This window comes from Mizuhopecten yessoensis, unplaced genomic scaffold (genome assembly GCF_002113885.1).
Source record: "Mizuhopecten yessoensis strain PY_sf001 unplaced genomic scaffold, ASM211388v2 scaffold10687, whole genome shotgun sequence".
Lineage (NCBI taxonomy): Eukaryota > Metazoa > Mollusca > Bivalvia > Pectinida > Pectinidae > Mizuhopecten > Mizuhopecten yessoensis.
Window position 1 is genome coordinate 365,016 of NW_018408671.1, and position 18,371 is coordinate 383,386.

Here is an 18,371-nt window from a genome sequence, read left to right on the forward strand (position 1 = left end):
CCAGGACAGAAAGTCTGCCCATCGATCACAAACTGGTCAGCGTGCTGGCACAGCATAAACCATCCAGTACACAAAGTCTGCCCACCGATCACTAACTGGTCAGCGTGCTGGCACAGCATAAAACATCCAAGACAGAAAGTCTGCCCATCGATCACAAACTGGTAAGCGTGCTGGCACAGCATAAAACATCCAGGACAGAAAGTCTGCCCACCGATCACAAAGGTTTGAGACAGAATAGTGTGGACATTGACAAATACATTTGTTCTGTGCACAAATCAAACAGGCTTCAGACAGAATTTATCATGCACAGCCCAGAAAGGTTTACGCTGGAAGACTCTGTGCACATACGAGTGAACAAACGTTGAAAAGAGTTAGGATAGAACTCTCTCTCTATAGCCCTGATGATATGGGATGGAATTATGCTCACAGTACTGAATGTCTCAAAAAGGTTAAAGACACAGCTCCGGACATTGTCCATACATATATAATTATATAACAGTTATTTTTGTAAAGAATAACAGTTAATCACACCTTAGGAATAATTTACAACAGGACCACTGAAGAGGTTAACTGACTTATCGTGCTGGTCTGTGGAAATCTGATAAATGGCATCAGTGGCAACTTCTATTAACATAGCTTTATCTACCATTACAGAGTCTACTTACTGTTCAGTTTCATTTAATATCTACCATTACAGAGTCTACTTACTGTTCAGTTTCATTTAATATCTACCATTACAGAGTCTACTTACTGTTCAGTTTCATTTTTGTAAGTTTTGTGTCCCTTCATTATCATTGTTGCCAGGCCCCGTATGACTTCAGCATTTCTAGGCCGTTAAACAATAAACCGACAAACTAACTAAAGGACGTATTGTACAATGATTATTTTCTTTATTAAAGTACATGTATTGAAATGGATTTTCTGTATTCACTGTATCAGAGACATTATACATAAGCAAGGTTGCCACCAGAGACAGTGTCCATAGGAAAGGTTACCATCAGAGACAGTATCCATAGGAAAGGTTACCATCAGAGACAGTATCCATAGGAAAGGTTGCCATCAGAGACAGTATCCATAGGAAAGGTTGCCATCAGAGACAGTATCCATAGGAAAGGTTGCCATCAGAGACAGTATCCATAGGAAAGGTTGCCATCAGAGACAGTATCCATAGGAAAGGTTGCCATCAGAGACAGTATCCATAGGAAAGGTTGCCATCAGAGACAGTATCCATAGGAAAGGTTGCCATCAGAGACAGTATCCATAGGAAAGGTTGCCATCAGAGACAGTATCCATAGGAAAGGTTGCCATCAGAGACAGTATCCATAGGAAAGGTTGCCATCAGAGACAGTATCCATAGGAAAGGTTGCCATCAGAGACAGTATCCATAGGAAAGGTTGCCATCAGAGACAGTATCCATAGGAAAGGTTGCCATCAGAGACAGTATCCATAGTAAAGGTTGCCATCAGAGACAGTATCCATAGGAAAGGTTGCCATCAGAGACAGTATCCATAGGAAAGGTTGCCATCAGAGACAGTATCCATAGGAAAGGTTGCCATCAGAGACAGTATCCATAGGAAAGGTTGCCATCAGAGACAGTATCCATAGGAAAGGTTGCCATCAGAGACAGTATCCATAGGAAAGGTTGCCATCAGAGACAGTATCCATAGGAAAGGTTGCCATCAGAGACAGTATCCATAGGAAAGGTTGCCATCAGAGACAGTATCCATAGGAAAGGTTGCCATCAGAGACAGTATCCATAGGAAAGGTTGCCATCAGAGACAGTATCCATAGGAAAGGTTGCCATCAGAGACAGTATCCATAGGAAAGGTTGCCATCAGAGACAGTATCCATAGGAAAGGTTGCCATCAGAGACAGTATCCATAGGAAAGGTTGCCATCAGAGACAGTATCCATAGGAAAGGTTGCCATCAGAGACAGTATCCATAGGAAAGGTTGCCATCAGAGACAGTATCCATAGGAAAGGTTGCCATCAGAGACAGTATCCATAGGAAAGGTTGCCATCAGAGACAGTATCCATAGGAAAGGTTGCCATCAGAGACAGTATCCATAGGAAAGGTTGCCATCAGAGACAGTATCCATAGGAAAGGTTGCCATCAGAGACAGTATCCATAGGAAAGGTTGTCATCAGAGACAGTATCCATAGTAAAGGTTGTCATCACAGACAGCATCCATAGTAAAGGTTGTCATCAGAGACAGTATCCATAGGAAAGGTTGCCATCAGAGACAGTATCCATAGGAAATGTTGTCATCAGAGACAGTATCCATAGTAAAGGTTGTCATCACAGACAGTATCCATAGGAAAGGTTGCCATCAAAGACAGTATCCATAGGAAAGGTTGCCATCAAAGACAGTATCAAGACTGAACAGACGATACACATAAAATAGACAAACCCACAGATCTACACATTTCATATATATAATTACTTGTTCATTAATGTTTTTACCTGGCACTAGTTTGATGAGCAAAATATGAACCTATCCTGTATAAGTTGTTAACAACTGTGACCATCCGAGACATCTGTCTCATTAACTATACAACAGACTTCAACATACAGTCAGGAATTGATCTAGGCCATCTATTGATTTTTAATGCTGATATCTCAATAAACACTCATCATCGTATTCAGAACTAGTTCACCTGGACTGCTCATTATAGACGGCGGTTCAGTTGAGTAAATGTACCAGTGACATTTATATACACTTTCATCAATATTTGTCTATGTGATCTTGTTTTTATGACTTTTTCCCTGGAGAATAACAAATTGTGAAACCACCAATAACATATAGGTAAAGTTGTAGTCTTGTGAATGAATATTTATTTAAATAAATTTTTAATTCACAATAAAAACTATTCATTACCAAAATATCTTTTGAAGTCCACTTAGGTTTCAGGAGATATTTATTGGCATTAATTCACAAGGGGAGACAATCACAAATTGATATAATTATATCTCACAAGTTTTTGTCCTTACACAATTTTCTAAGCACAAACAGTATTCGTGTTTTTTTTTAAGAATTCTAACCCTTGTTGCTGACTGAACAGCTGCTAAATTAATTTTACACAAAAATTAAATTATTTACAGCATTCCTGAACATTTGATTGCAGTACTTTTGATAAGGGTTTTGTTCTAGCACAATCTAAACAGATCTAGGTTTGACTTGCTGAAACAGCAGCCGTATCATGATCATACTATGCCAGAAATCTATCGGCTGTGTTTGATGGAAATACAGGGATTATGGTATCGTTGCTGACTCAGTATGTACATAAATCAATTATATGTTATACCAATTCAGTCCAAAATCAATGAAAAGGGGGAACTTTTATGCTAAACGGTAAACAGACTCACAATTACCAATAGGTCTAGAACCACTTAATGGACATGAGAGTCCACTATCAAGACGTTTATGGTACTTCAGGTGCTTCTATTTGTAAGAAATTAATAAAAAAAAAAAAATGAAATCAGTGTGCAAGCCTATGATGGAAGGGTAAGGTGTACAAGGTTTCATTGATTGGTTTGATTTTATAGGACTTTTAATGTCCTATTAACAGCTAAGGTAATTTAAGGACTTGTCTCCTACGTGTAATGTATGTGTGCATACATGTTTTGTATGTGCCACCCTGCCATAGCACAGACCTAATGCCAACTTTAAAGTGCTACCTCACTGAAATACCACAAAATTGTAGATGTCTAGACAAACTGTCGTCTAGACATATCAGCCAGTGGACAAACAACCCGATTCTATTGTACTCCCACCCCCGCCCCTCAACACTCCTTGTATAATATAACACAAACACTGTCAATATATAAACGTTATTCATTATTACAGAACATTTTACTTGAGGAAAGGTTTTAATGTAAAATCTATAACAGACTTGCATGGATCTCCATCACTTAATTGGAGTCCACTACTAAGGAGTAGAAACCTGACCAGCTTCACGAGCCCTCCACATTCCAGAGCCCGTTAATTTATGATGTAACCATTTTTCATTGCTCGGGCTAATTAACATTGACATATAACGCTGCTTCATCACAGGACAGACAACACGCCTAATTTATTTACTACTTCACAATCCACTTAAACAGCACACAAGTGTCACCAATTGACATTAATACGCATTCCTTGTAACACACTAACAGTCAAATCACAAATTGATATAAATGGTATATCACATATCTTTGCTGAGTTCTCCGACAATCTAGAAGTACCTCCCCAATTTTTTTTTATTTATCTGAACACATTGTTCCACTGAGCTACGACTTGGAGACTGCGGTGAGCAGTGTTGGGATTTAGTGCACCAATCAAGAGTCAATAGATCGGCTTTATTGTCATTGATTTACCCACCTGTACAGGTAAAGGAAACAATGTTGTGTTTGTCTATCCTTTAAGCGATGGGGTATATGTTCATATACATACAATAACACCAATATGTAACATATCCCTTATTGTGCCAAGCGTTATTTACCTGGATTGATTTCTACACAAGTACACCTTAATTACAGGTGTGTTATGTTAATAACAGGTGAGTTATGTAACTACAACACCGGTCCCGTGTCCCGATTACTGAACTGAACCTCGAGTTACTTACCATGATAGTGTGGGGAGGCGTCTATAATATCCACTTATCAACACTTAGTAAACACAATCAATATCAGGATCACAAACACAGTATAGCGACACTCCTCGTATCTATAGGTAAGGGTATTGACACCAATCCCTTACTTCTCCCAAATCTCACAAAAACTATTTATATCATCCAAATGGAGAAGAAACTTGTAGATCTGTATATCCATTCCTGTCGATTTTGAACCAGCCACGTTATCTCGCATCAAATTCAAAATGTATGTCCTGCCTTCAGGCTGAACGGCTGTGTCTGTTGTAAGTGTTTTTTGTCGTCCTCGAGTTTTTACCGTTTGTAATGTTTTACCGCTGTGTACCTGGGCAGTAAGTGATCACGTATGTCCTCGTATGACATCATGCAGTTGCAAGCCTCTTGTTGACTCTGGTGTTATAGATGATACCACAACACACAGACACACCACACTATTGATTGAAGGGCTCGAATCAATACGAATAAAATATGAAGGAGCCTGTGCGATAGCGCGCGATCCAACACAACCACGGTAACTAGTCTCTGTACAGGCCGATCACCAATCACGGGCTAAAGAAGCAGATACTAGAAACAGCATCTCGCTGTGTACACGGCCTGCGCGCGCTGTCTATCGATTGTCGTCTAATTCAGTCTCTTACCGTTGTTGCGTGGGGTGTGAATGGGAGTTTGGCATTGGGGAACTTTGTACTTGAGCTGTACGTAGCATTGAAATGGAAATCGTGGCTGCATAATCAATGTCATGAGATTATAAATATTGTGTACAGAGAAACTAGGGATTCAAATTATAAAGATTGACAAGCAACAAGTAATGCCAACAAAATATCATTTTTCAATTCAAATAATGAACACAAATTTATGCTAATTTTTTCAAACTTGCCCGGGTTGGCCATGACTCATTATTTGGTCGGAGCATTTGATACGCTGGAAGGTCCCGGGCTATTTCTACAGTGTCTTGTATTAATTGCTGTACATGTTGTGATGGCCTTAAGTAAAAACATGTTCTGTCTTACTAATTAATGCTACATAGGTCTCCATGGAAACTAAGGTAAAGAGATATATATATACCTTCAGAGTCATCACTTCCTTTTTTCAATTAAGAACTTTTTTTCTATTTTCACACAGCATCATTGTTGAACTAATGACAACCAACACCTATAGGTCCAACAAGCCTGTATATGTTGAAACCACCCAACACCTATAGGCCCAACAGGCCTGTATATGTTGAAACCACCGAACGCCTATAGGCCCAATAGGCCTGTATATGGTGAAACCACCCAACACCTATAGGCACAACAGGCCTGTATATGTTGAAACCACCCAACACCTATAGGCCCAATAGGCCTGTATATGTTGAAACCACCCAACAGCTGAAGTTATATAACAGCATCATGACAACTATATAGATATAAAGTCAAGGTCAGAAGTTCAGTTTAGAGGTCATATGAGATGTATGGACTTATTACTAGTAATAATATAGGACATGACAAACAATCAACCATTGACCAATTAATGATAATTAGGCAGATTACGGAGGCCTTACCCAGAAATCATGTAAATCTGTCTCCCACTCGACATCCTCAGTGTCAGACACCAGCTCAACTTCCATACTGGTCAGCCTTCCGTCACGGGCCACAATCTCAAACTGACCACTGTCTTATCGTACTAGTCTTTTTGATTGGCTCCTACATATTGTCATTATTTCCACACCAACTATATATGGTACTGGTCGCTGTTCCACACAAAGTTTGGTATTTATGATTTTCTATTGACATGTTGAATTAATTTCTTTCCGTATGTTTTTTTCCTCAAAATTGATCCCTTCAGTATTATATACACTTGCCATTTCTTAAAAATAATCTGGTTCCTTGCTTACATTAAGGTCATATATGAACATTGGCCACTTCATTATATTGGTAGTTTCCAGAGGTCACTTCCATATATACTGTCCACTTTTCAGTACTTGTCACTTCCACATCATGTTCATATCTCAATATGCTGCACTGTCACTTTTAAAACCTGGTGATTTATCCTTCCGAAGTTGGTGATATTTATAGAGGAGAGCCTGTACTAGTAGTTGTATAGCCTAGTATATATACTACAGGTAACATATATCAGTCAGGTACATTGGCAGTACTCCCATCAAGGCCACATACTGTACATACTATACACCCCAAAGTACCACAGGATTAACACCGTTGCACCATCAGATTATATATACTGGTTGGTTCAGAGAGAACCTCTTTACACACTGGCAGTGTATCAGAAAACATTTCCTGTGTCCCCATAAGTCAGTACTAATACTAAGATAAAAGACCCAGTGTGTCCCCATACATCAGTATGATCAATACAAGTCCATGTGTCCCCATACATCGGTTAATCAACACAAATCCCTGTGTCCCCATACATCAGTATGATCAATACAAGTCCCTGTGTCCCCATACATCAGTTAATAAATACAAGGCCCTGTGTCCCCATACATCAGTATGATCAACACAAGTCCCTGTGTCCCCATACATCAGTATGATCAATACAAGACCCTGGGTCCCCATACATCAGTATGATCAATACAAGTCCATGTGTCCACATACATCAGTTAATCAACACAAGTCCCTGTGTTCCCATACATCAGTATGATCAATACAAGTCCCTGTGTCCCCATACATCAGTATGATCAACACAAGTCCCTGTGTCCTCAAACATCAGTTAATCAACACAAGTCCCTGTGTCCCCATACATCAGTATGATCAATACAAGTCCCTGTGTCCTCAACCATCAGTTAAACAATACCAGTCCGTGTCCTCATACATCAGTATGATCAACACAAGTCACTGTGTCCTCAAACATCAGTTACACGATACAAGTCCCTGTGTCCTCATACATCAGTTAAACAATACAAGTCCCTGTGTCCTCATACATCAGTATAATCAACACAAGTCCCTGTGTCCTCATACATCAGTTAATCAATACAAGTCCATGTGTCCTCATACATCAGTATAATCAACACAAGTCTCTGTGTCTTCATACATCAGTTAATCAACACAAGTCCATGTGTCCCCATACATCAGTATGACCAATACAAGTCCCTGTGTCCTCAAACATCAGTTAAACAATACAAGTCCCTGTGTCCTCATACATCAGTTAATCAATACAAGTCCATGTGTCCCCATACATCAGTATGATCAACACAAGTCCCTGTGTCCCCATACATCAGTATGATCAACACAAGACCCTGGGTCCCCATACATCAGTATGATCAACACAAGTGCCTGTGTCCCCATACATCAGTATGAACAACACAAGTCCCTGTGTCCCCATACATCAGTATGATCAACACAAGACCCTTGGTCCCCATACATCAGTATGATCAACACAAGTGCCTGTGTCCCCATACATCAGTATGATCAACACAAGACCCTTGGTCCTCAAACATCAGTTAAACAATACAAGTCCCTGTGTCCTCATACATCAGTATGATCAATACAAGGCCCTGTGTCCCCATACATCAGTATGAACAACACAAGTCCCTGTGTCCCCACACATCAGTATGATCAACACAAGACCCTTGGTCCTCAAACATCAGGTAAACAATACAAGTCCCTGTGTCCTCATAAATCAGTTAATCAATACAAGTCCCTGTGTCCTCATACATCAGCTAATCAATACAAGTCCTTGTGTCCTCATACATCAGTTAATCAATACAAGTCCCTGTGTCCCCCATACATCAGTTAATCAATACAAGTCCCTGTGTCCTCATATATCAGTTAATCAATACAAGTCCCTGTGTCCTCATACATCAGTATGATCAACACAAGTCCTGGTGTTCCCATACATCAGTATGATCAACACAAGACCCTGGGTCCCCATACATCAGTATGATCAACACAAGTCCTGGTGTTCCCATACATCAGTATGTTCAACACAAGACCCTGGGTCCCCATACATCAGTATGATTAACACAAGACTCTGGGTCCGCATACATCAGTATGATCAACACAAGTCCTGGTGTTCCAATACATCAGTATGATCAACACAAGACCCTTGGTCCCCATACATCAGTATTATCAACACAAGTGCCTGTGTCCCCATACATCAGTATGATCAACACAATTCCCTGTGTCCCCATACTGGGTGTGTGTCTGAGGTGTTGTCAATGTGTCATTTGATACATTAAGTCTCAGCGAGGTGCAAACACAGAAAACATTATCACTGTAATCTAATTTACAACAACACAGGACAATCTCTAGACATAATCTAATTATCAATGAGGTGACACATCGCAAACACCCTTTCAATTTAATTTACAACATAGCAAGACGATCTTTCAATATCACATTGTGTTGGTTTTTGAGATTCCACCAACATCTTGGTATGCTTTATTCTAGAAAGACCAAACAGGACATATTTGAATTTCCTAGTTTAGCAGTAAAATGGTTACTATAGAGAGCTCTGTATTAGATTAAGGTGTCATAGGAAAATTGGAACAAAATAAGCAGATTTTGCAGACAGAGAACAGATTTGATCAAATTAAGAAAACGTTTATCAAATTAGTGAACCGTTTGATCAAGTATAGTAAAATCATGCTAAAGTGCTAGTCTGGCGGACAAACACTTGTCTCTTTGATTATTGACCCTCGATGGATGACATTTCCATGTCATGACGACTGTTGCTAGGCAACCAGTGTCAGTAATATAATAAGCTTTCTATTGATTCAGATCATGTGACACTCTTGTCTTGGAGCAATGCAAACTCATGAACAGAGCTGATGTACAATACAATCCAGCAGCCAATTCCCCGAGAATGGTAATTGTTATCATTATACCTATAATGGAAAGTAAACAGGCCCGGTGTTTGATTTGTGCATACCCTGTAATGAGATATCACTTAGGCTGTTTAGAGACGTCACTTTATATTGCTCCGATCCTGATGCATTCAAACGATTAGCCTATATACCTTCTCTAAGGATAACACATAAAACTAGCTTAGAAACAGTTTCCTATCTCTTTTTCACACTTTGTAGGCTTGCCCATATAAAACTACAACAGTTTCATTATACGGTATGTAATTAAATGTTTCCCTATCCCCAATGATACACATATCAGTAGCAGCACCCCTCCAGTCAGATGTGTTAGTGTGATCAACATGTTGGCCTCTGTCAACCACTGATTAACTGAGAGACATAAATCACCACTTTTCTTTAATTCTATAGCCACCAAAGGGAGATAAGTCCTCATATTACAAGGCTTTTATTGGGTTGATTATGTTAAACTATCTTAATTTGTTATTCAATGTTTATCTCATTTTTCTCATCAGTTTGGACTCTTTCCTTCCATGTATCAGTTTTCACCCTGTGTCAGTCAACCAAGAATATATTTCTGTCTACAAAGATTGTGAGACATGCATCAGACTACTTCTGTCAATAATCAGTCAACAAAATAGGTTTTGGTATTTGGTAACCTTTAAAAATCTTGACCAAGTTTAATACAATGCTGTCTAGCCCTATAGTTCCACCCTAATTATACCTGGCAAAATGTCCATCTGTCTGCCTGTCTGTCTGTCTGGATAAAGCTTGTCCATCTGTCCATCTGTCTGCCTGTCTGTCTGTCTGGATAAAGCTTGTCCAGCCAATTCCTCACTTAATGTGTAAGATTGGTACATCATTTACTATACCGGTAGTTGCACATTTTAAATTTATTTTCAAAATTCCCCTTATTATTAAGTTACTATCCTTTTTCTAAGTTCAAGCCCTGTCCGGAAAAAAATCCAAAACTATGAGACCAATTACAATGAAACTTTCTGTACCTGATACATATAGGATATGTACTTAACTCTTTCCATACTGTTGTCGTGTACACACGACAACAATATGTCATCCTGGTCCCCGTTGTCGTGTACAGACGACAAAAAAAGGGCCGTCCATCCCCGTTGTCGTGTACACACGACAAGAGACTTTGATGTAACCTGCCTGATGTTTAGTTAGTAATCGCACGAGACTGTCCCGAAAAAAACAATTAATTGTCGCTAAAATCAGAACCCATCAGTTTGGAAGAAATAATTTTATTTGTGCAGAGTACACTTTTTTATTATGTGACTTAATGTTTTCGCGTTTGCCGCAAGATGTTTGCGTTTGGTGCCTCAAATGTAAACAAGATAGCGGCAACTTAATTCGATACAAACACTCGTAAATTCATCATCAGATATTTGTTGAGACTTATGGAAGTAAATTTGAGTATTCTGATATAAGTCTTGATGAAATCTACTTGTATTTAGAAAAAAAATCAACGACTCCACATTCGTAACCATAATCAATCCCCATTTCAAACCTGCACTACAACGCTGTGTTAAATACAAGGAATCATATCGTTTATTGCCAGACAAATGTCGATTTCTCAGTCATAATCAGTTGCCATTTAGTCATTATGCTGCGAAAATGAAGAAGTGTTTGTCTATGAACAAGAACATGAAACAAGAACATGAAACAAAAACAATATTTGTTCACGGTTACCTGTTTAATTCTTGCGGCAATTACACCTAGTCTAAAAAGTACATTAATAATCCGCCATTTTGTTTTATGCACAGGGGCGAGTCTAATAAGTACATCCGGTACGGAATCCGGACCGGAGTTGCGGTACGGAAAGAGTTAACACCAAGTGCTAATTTATAATTATGGGATTCAAGATGGCCACCATGCATGGCCTCTGATTGGCTGGCATAATAAGGCTAAATCTTCAGTACTATGGGGCCGACATTGTTGATATTTTGTAGGAGTGATATATAGCCAATATACTTCATGTTTAAAAACTTCAAGATTGTCGCTCTATATGGCCTGATTGGCTGGCACGTAAAAAGGTTATCGACCTAGCAGGGGCATTGAAATGCCTGTGGCTGAAAGTTCTAGTTGTGTTCATATACATGTTAAGTACTTCTGACAGAAGTAGCCCAACAACATATATATATTCGGTGTAAGAAGGTCACTGTCAGCAGCGGAAACATCTTACCATGTCACTTGTACTCCTGTATCCTGACATTATGTAAAACTGACAGACTCACAGAACACATCAGCAAACCAAAACCTGTTTACAGCCACACTGTTCTTACCAATTTCTGCCTCCAGCACTGGTTAAGTAGATGTTGAAAGTCTGTACAATCAGTCAAGGAAAGAGGGACAAAACCTGATCAAGGACGTTACCAACAGTAGATCGAGGATGTCGACAGCAGTAGATCAAGGATGTTACCAACAGTAGATCAAGGACGTCACCAGCAGTAGATCAAGGACGTTACCAACAGTAGATCAGGGACGTTACCAACAGTAAAACGAGGATGTTATTGGCAGTAGATTGAGGACATTACCAACTGTAGATCAAGGACGTTACCAACAGTAGATCGAGGATGTCGACAGCAGTAGATCAAGGATGTTGCCAACAGTAGATCAAGGACGTCACCAGCAGTAGATCAAGGACGTTACCAACAGTAGATCAGGGACGTTACAAACAGTAAAACGAGGATGTTACCAACAGTAGATAAAGGACATTACCAGCAGTAGATCAAGAATGTTACCAACAGCAGAACGAGGACGTTACCAAAGATCAAGGACATTACCAGCAGTAGATCAAGGACGTTACCAACAGCAGAACGAGGATGTTATTGGCAGTAGATTGAGGACATTACCAACAGTAGATCAAGGACGTTACCAACAGTAAAACGAGGATGTTACCAACAGTAGATCAAGGACATTACCAGCAGTAGATCAAGGATGTTACCAACAGCAGAACGAGGACGTTAATGGCAGCAGATCGAGGACATTACCAACAGTAGATCAAGGACGTTACCAACAGTAAAACGAGGATGTTACCAACAGTAGATCAAGGACGTTACCAACAGTAGAACGAGGATGTTACCAACAGTAGACCAAGGACGTTACCAACTGTAGATCAAGGACGTTACCAACAGTAAAACGATGATGTTACCAACAGTAGATCAAGGACATTACCAGCAGTAGATCAAGGACGTTACCAACAGCAGAACGAGGATGTTATTGGCAGTAGATTGAGGACATTACCAACTGTAGATCAAGGACGTTACCAACAGTAGATCAAGGACGTTACCAACTGTAGATGGAGAACGTTACCAACAGTAGATCGAGGACGTTACCAGCAGTAGACCGAGGATGTTACCACAGTAGACCGAGGATGTTACCAACAGTAGACGGAGGATGTTACCAACAGTAGACTGAGGACGTTACCAACAGTAGACCGAGAACATTACCAATAGTCTACCGAGGATGTTACCAACAGTAGACCGAGGACGTTATCAACAGTAGACCGAGGACGTTACCAATAGTCTAACGAGGACGTTACCAACAGTAGACCGAGGACGTTACCAATAGTCGACCGAGGACGTTACAAACAGTAGACCGAGGACATTACCAACAGCAGAACGAGGACGTTACCATCAGTAGACCAAGGACGTTACCACAGTAGACCGAGGACGTTACCAACAGTAGACCGAGAATGTTACCAACAGTAGATCAAGGACGTTACCAACAGTAGATCAAGGACATTACCAACAGTAGATCAAAGACATTACCAACAGTAGATCAAAGACATTACCAACAGTAGACCGAGGATGTTACCAACAGTAGACCGAGGACGTTACCAACAGCAGAGCGAGGACGTTACCAACAGCAGATCAAGGACGTTACCAACATTAGATCAAAGACATTACCAACAGTAGATCAAAGACATTACCATCAGCAGATCAAAGACATTACCAACAGTAGACGGAGGATGTTACCAACAGTAGACTGAGGACGTTACCAACAGTAGACCGAGGACGTTACCAACAGCAGAGCGAGGATGTTACCAACAGCAGATCAAGGACGTTACCAACAGTAGATCAAAGACATTACCAACAGTAGACCGAGGATGTTACGTACAGTAGATCAAGGACATCACCAACAGCAGAACGAGGAAGTACCAACAGTAGACCGAGGACGTTACCAACAGTAGACCGAGGACGTTACCAATAGTCTAACGAGGACGTTACCAACAGCAGACCGAGGACGTTACCATCAGTAAAACGAGGATGTTACCAACAGTAGACCGAGGACGTTACCAACAGTAGACCGAGGACGTTACCAACAGTAGACCGAGGACATTACCAACAGCAGAACGAGGACGTTACCAACAGTAGACCGAGGACGTTACCAACAGCAGAACGAGGACGTTACCAACAGTGGACCGAGGACGTTACCAACAGTAGACCGAGGACGTTACCAATAGTCTACCGAGGACGTTACCAACAGCAGAACGAGGACGTTCGCAACAGTAGACCGTGGACATTACCAACAGTAGACCGAGGATGTTACCAACAGTAGACCGAGGACATTACCAATAGTCTACCGAGGACGTTACCAACAGCAGAACGAGGACGTTACCAACAGTAGACCGTGGACATTACCAACAGTAGACCGAGGATGTTACCAACAGTAGACCGAGGACATTACCAATAGTCTACCGAGGACGTTACCAACAGCAGACCGAGGACATTACCAACAGTAGATCAAGGATGTTACCAAAAGTAGATCAAGGACGTTACTATCAGATTGAGAATGTTACCAACAGTAAATTCAAGACGTACCAAAAGTAGATCAAGGACATTACCAGCAGTAGATCTGAGTGATGAGACAGAGTGTTGAGACCATAAGACACTGCCTTTCAAAGTGTACAGAGGACCTCCATGACTGGAACCAAAGCCATACAAAAACTGATGGTGCTGTGTTAATATTGCTTCATGTCCTGGAGTACCTAACCAATATATACACGTGGTAAGAGGTTTAGAGTGCCTGTATCCAACACCTGGTCTAAGATCAAGGTGGAGGTATGATATAATGGTATGTAAGAGTATCTATATTTTATATCAAAACCACAAGCTTTCTCCCCACAATCATGTGTACCCTGCATAATGTTATATGCACATCACATGTGTGTAACCAGGAATATTTATATCTGTATCTAAGTAGGAAACCATGCATGAATAGTAATGTCTGTCTCGTGTGCGGCCCTGAATATATATTGCTTAGCTCTTTGCAATGAACACAATTTGTCATACACACTGTTCTATGGTGGCCCTGTGTAGTCATATATTACTATAAAGCTTCTTTTAAGTCGATTGAAGAAATGGAACAAAATATAAGGCAAGAAAACTTTAAAGTGAAAAAGAACCGATATCTGAGCACACAAATATAGGAAAAAAAGGGGGGAAAAAGAAATGGAAAAAATATCAGTACACCATAGTAAATATATATCATAGTAAATATATATACAAGACATTTATTTAAATGCTGAAAGTTTAGTCACCAAGTAAACTGCCCTCATACAGTATTTCACTTCCCCCTACCTCTCACTGTTTTTATCACGTACTAATTCCTTCCTTTCCTATACTCCCAATTTTTTCTATAATCACAACAGCTGAACCCTGGCAGCAGCTGAACCCTGCCTGGCAGCAGCTGAACCCTGCCTGGCAGCAGCTGAACCCTGCCTGGCAGCAGCTGAACCCTGGTAGCAGCTGAACCCTGCCTGGCAGCAGCTGAACCCTGGTAGCAGCTCAAAGCTATGCCATAAAATTAACTAGACCTTGTAACACACTCCATTTGTAATCGCTGAATCAAACAGCTGATAATTGGTCCTGATAAGGCTACTTGAACACTTTAGTTCCACTTAACTCCCCAACACAAGTTATTATCACACCTGTTAATTAAGGCTATAAACACCTGGTGCAGCAGCTAGTGTCACGGTGTCCCCACAGATTATATCTCTGATTCAATCACATCTCCCACAATACATAAAACTATCACCATTCATTACCTCAACATCAGATTACCCAATACCGTTACACCTTTTGCCAATTTATCACAACAAAACAACTTAAACTTGAACCTCTCCATGAACAGTGTATTATTCACTGTCTACATAGTATATAACACCTTTCCGACCAGTCCTACCTCATCAGACAGCTCCCAGTTAACAGGTTCCTCATCCGTCAGCTCCAGGGTTGTGTCTGACACCAGCATCTATCCTCTATTAATCCCAACACGTAGGGAAGATTCTGTCACATTTCAATCACAGACACCTCTACCGCATCACCTGGTACTCGATAAATACAAGGATGCTATGTCTTATTATGTCACTCAATCACAGACCACAGCATCACCTGGTACTCAATAGATACAAGGTCGCTATGTCTTATTGTATGTCACTCCATCACAGACCACAGCATCACCTGGTACTCGATAGATACAAGGACGCTATGGCTTATTATGTCACTCAAACACAGACCACAGCATCACATGGTACTCAATAGATACAAGGTCTCTATGTCTTATTGTATGTCACTCCATCACAGCCAACAGCATCCCCTGGTACACGATAGATAAAAGGATGCTATGTCTTATTGTGTCACTCAATCACAGCCCACAGAATCACCTGGTACTCAATAGATACAAGGTCACTATGTCTTATTGTATGCCACTCCATCACCGCCCACAGCATCACCTGGAACACGATAGATACAAGGTCGCTAGGTCTTATTATGTCACTCAATAAAAGACCACAGCATCACATGGTACTCAATAGATACAAGGTCGATATGTCTTAATATGTCACTCAATCACAGCCCACAGAATCACCTGGTACACGAGAGATACAAGGTCGCTATGTCCTATTGTATGTCACTCCATCTCAGACCTCAGCATCACCTGGTACTCAATAGATACAAGGTCACTATGTCTTATTGTATGTCACTCCATCACAGCCAACAGCATCCCCTGGTACACGATAGGTACAAGGATGCTATGTGTTATTATGTCACTCAATCATAGACCACAGCATCACATGGTACTCAATAGATACAAGGCCGCTATGTCTTATTGTGTCACTCAATCACAGGCCACAGCATCACCTGGAACACGATAGATACAAGGTCGATATGTCTTAATATGTCACTCAATCACAGCCCACAGCATCGCCTGGTACTCGATAGAAAGAAGGACGCTATGTCTTATTGTGTCACTCAATCACACACCACAGCATCACCTGGAACACAATAGATACAAGGTCGATATGTCTTAATATGTCACTCAATCACAGAACACAGCATCACCTGGAACACAATAGATACAAGGTCACTATGTCTTATTGTATGTCACTCCATCCCAGACCACAGCATCAGCTGGTACTCGATGGATACAAAGACGCTATGTCTTTTTATGTCACTCAATCACAGAACACAGCATCACCTGGAACACAATAGATACAAAGACGCTATGTCGTATTATGTCACTCAATAAAAGACCACAGCATCACTTGGTACTCCAATACATGGACTGGGTAGCTGGTTCTTATGACAGATATCCTAGTACAGGTTAGATAAGACCGCGTACTCGATAAATACAAGGACGCTATGGCTTATTATGTCACTCAATCACAGACCACAGCATCACCTGGTACTCCAATACAAGGACTGGGTAGCTGGTTCTTATGACAGATATCCGAGTACAGGTTAGATAAGACCGCTAATCCACAAGTCTCACGTATGGATAAAGATGTGATAAATCCCTACAAATCATATGTAATTGTCTGGCCCTGTTATAGTGTGTTACACACATACATCAGTCCACTCAATAATTCTCAGTTTTCCAACAGTGTTTTTCAGTTTGGATTTGTTCATTCTATCTCCGAACTTGTAGACCGACAGACCGTGATAATCCAGAATGAAAAGGTGTATTATTGTGGCGATCAATGGGAAGGTGAGCGTAGATTGTAGCTCCACCTCGTACAGGTATTGTCAGCGGTGAGGCTTTCTGCCCTGATTAGCCATGACTGTAAAACACTGGGTATACCTACTTGGCCAGTTCATCCCTGAAGTAACGCTGTGATAACATAGGTATCAAACTCAGTGGGGCGGCTAACCATTCCAACTCCTACTGATTGTTAGTACTACAAAGCTTTGATGTTGTACGACCATACGGACATGGACAGGTATTTTAACTCTACATACTAAACACTATACAGGTGACAAAGATCACCGACACAAACAATGTATAAATACAGGTTCTACAATTCTACAATGAGTGATGACTGATGTTTATCATGGCCATCTTACTCAAGATAAATTGTTTTCAAACTTTTAAATGAAAATGACCTTCAGCCAGTTTTCCTTTTTATAAAAGTTGAAAACCTACAAAGAGTTAGACAATACCGGTAATGATCAACAGTAGTTGAGGAACTTTTTACTTCAGCAATGTCTTATGACATTCAACAATCAAGAATGATGGAAAGTGATATTAACCAGTAACACTTCGTCTGTTGTTAAATGTCATGTCTGGGAATCAATAAACTGCTGTCTTTATTGTAAAAACCTTGATCCCTTTGTTAACTGACCACTGGTTATATCGACCACTGTATAAATTGACCATTTTCTACACCAACTTATTTGTTGACCATTGTATGTCACCACTGGGGGGAATCAATGTTTTGGCTTTTGATTTCTCATATGTTCCTCAAGAAGATGCCAGAAAACAAACCCTAAATACTGGAGGCGACCTTACATTAGTTGTCTCCTATAATCATGCAGTGAGATCCTACACTGGTACTCTGTCAGTGGGATCCTACACTGGTACTCTGTCAGTGAGATCCTACACTGGTACTCTGTCAGTGGGATCCTACACTGGTACTCTGTCAGTG

At 40.5% G+C, this 18,371-nt stretch overlaps 1 protein-coding gene across 4 annotated transcripts in view; it reads right to left on the reverse strand.

The window, feature by feature from the left end:
* The window catches only part of LOC110461855 (microtubule-associated tumor suppressor 1 homolog), a 139,147-nt gene that overhangs the window by 86,752 nt on the left and 34,024 nt on the right, over positions 1-18,371 (reverse strand). For 2 of the 4 annotated variants that reach the window (XM_021515570.1, XM_021515566.1), the window contains exon 1: positions 15,632-15,749. The exons of 1 other annotated variant lie outside the window; for it this stretch is intronic. In XM_021515570.1, the coding sequence (XP_021371245.1) occupies positions 15,632-15,700 (69 nt within the window). In that variant the 5' untranslated portion in view covers positions 15,701-15,749. Of the gene's footprint in view, positions 1-4,608; positions 5,126-15,631; positions 15,750-18,371 lie in introns of those variants that run through there. One more of the 4 variants, XM_021515569.1, reaches the window with a different exon arrangement.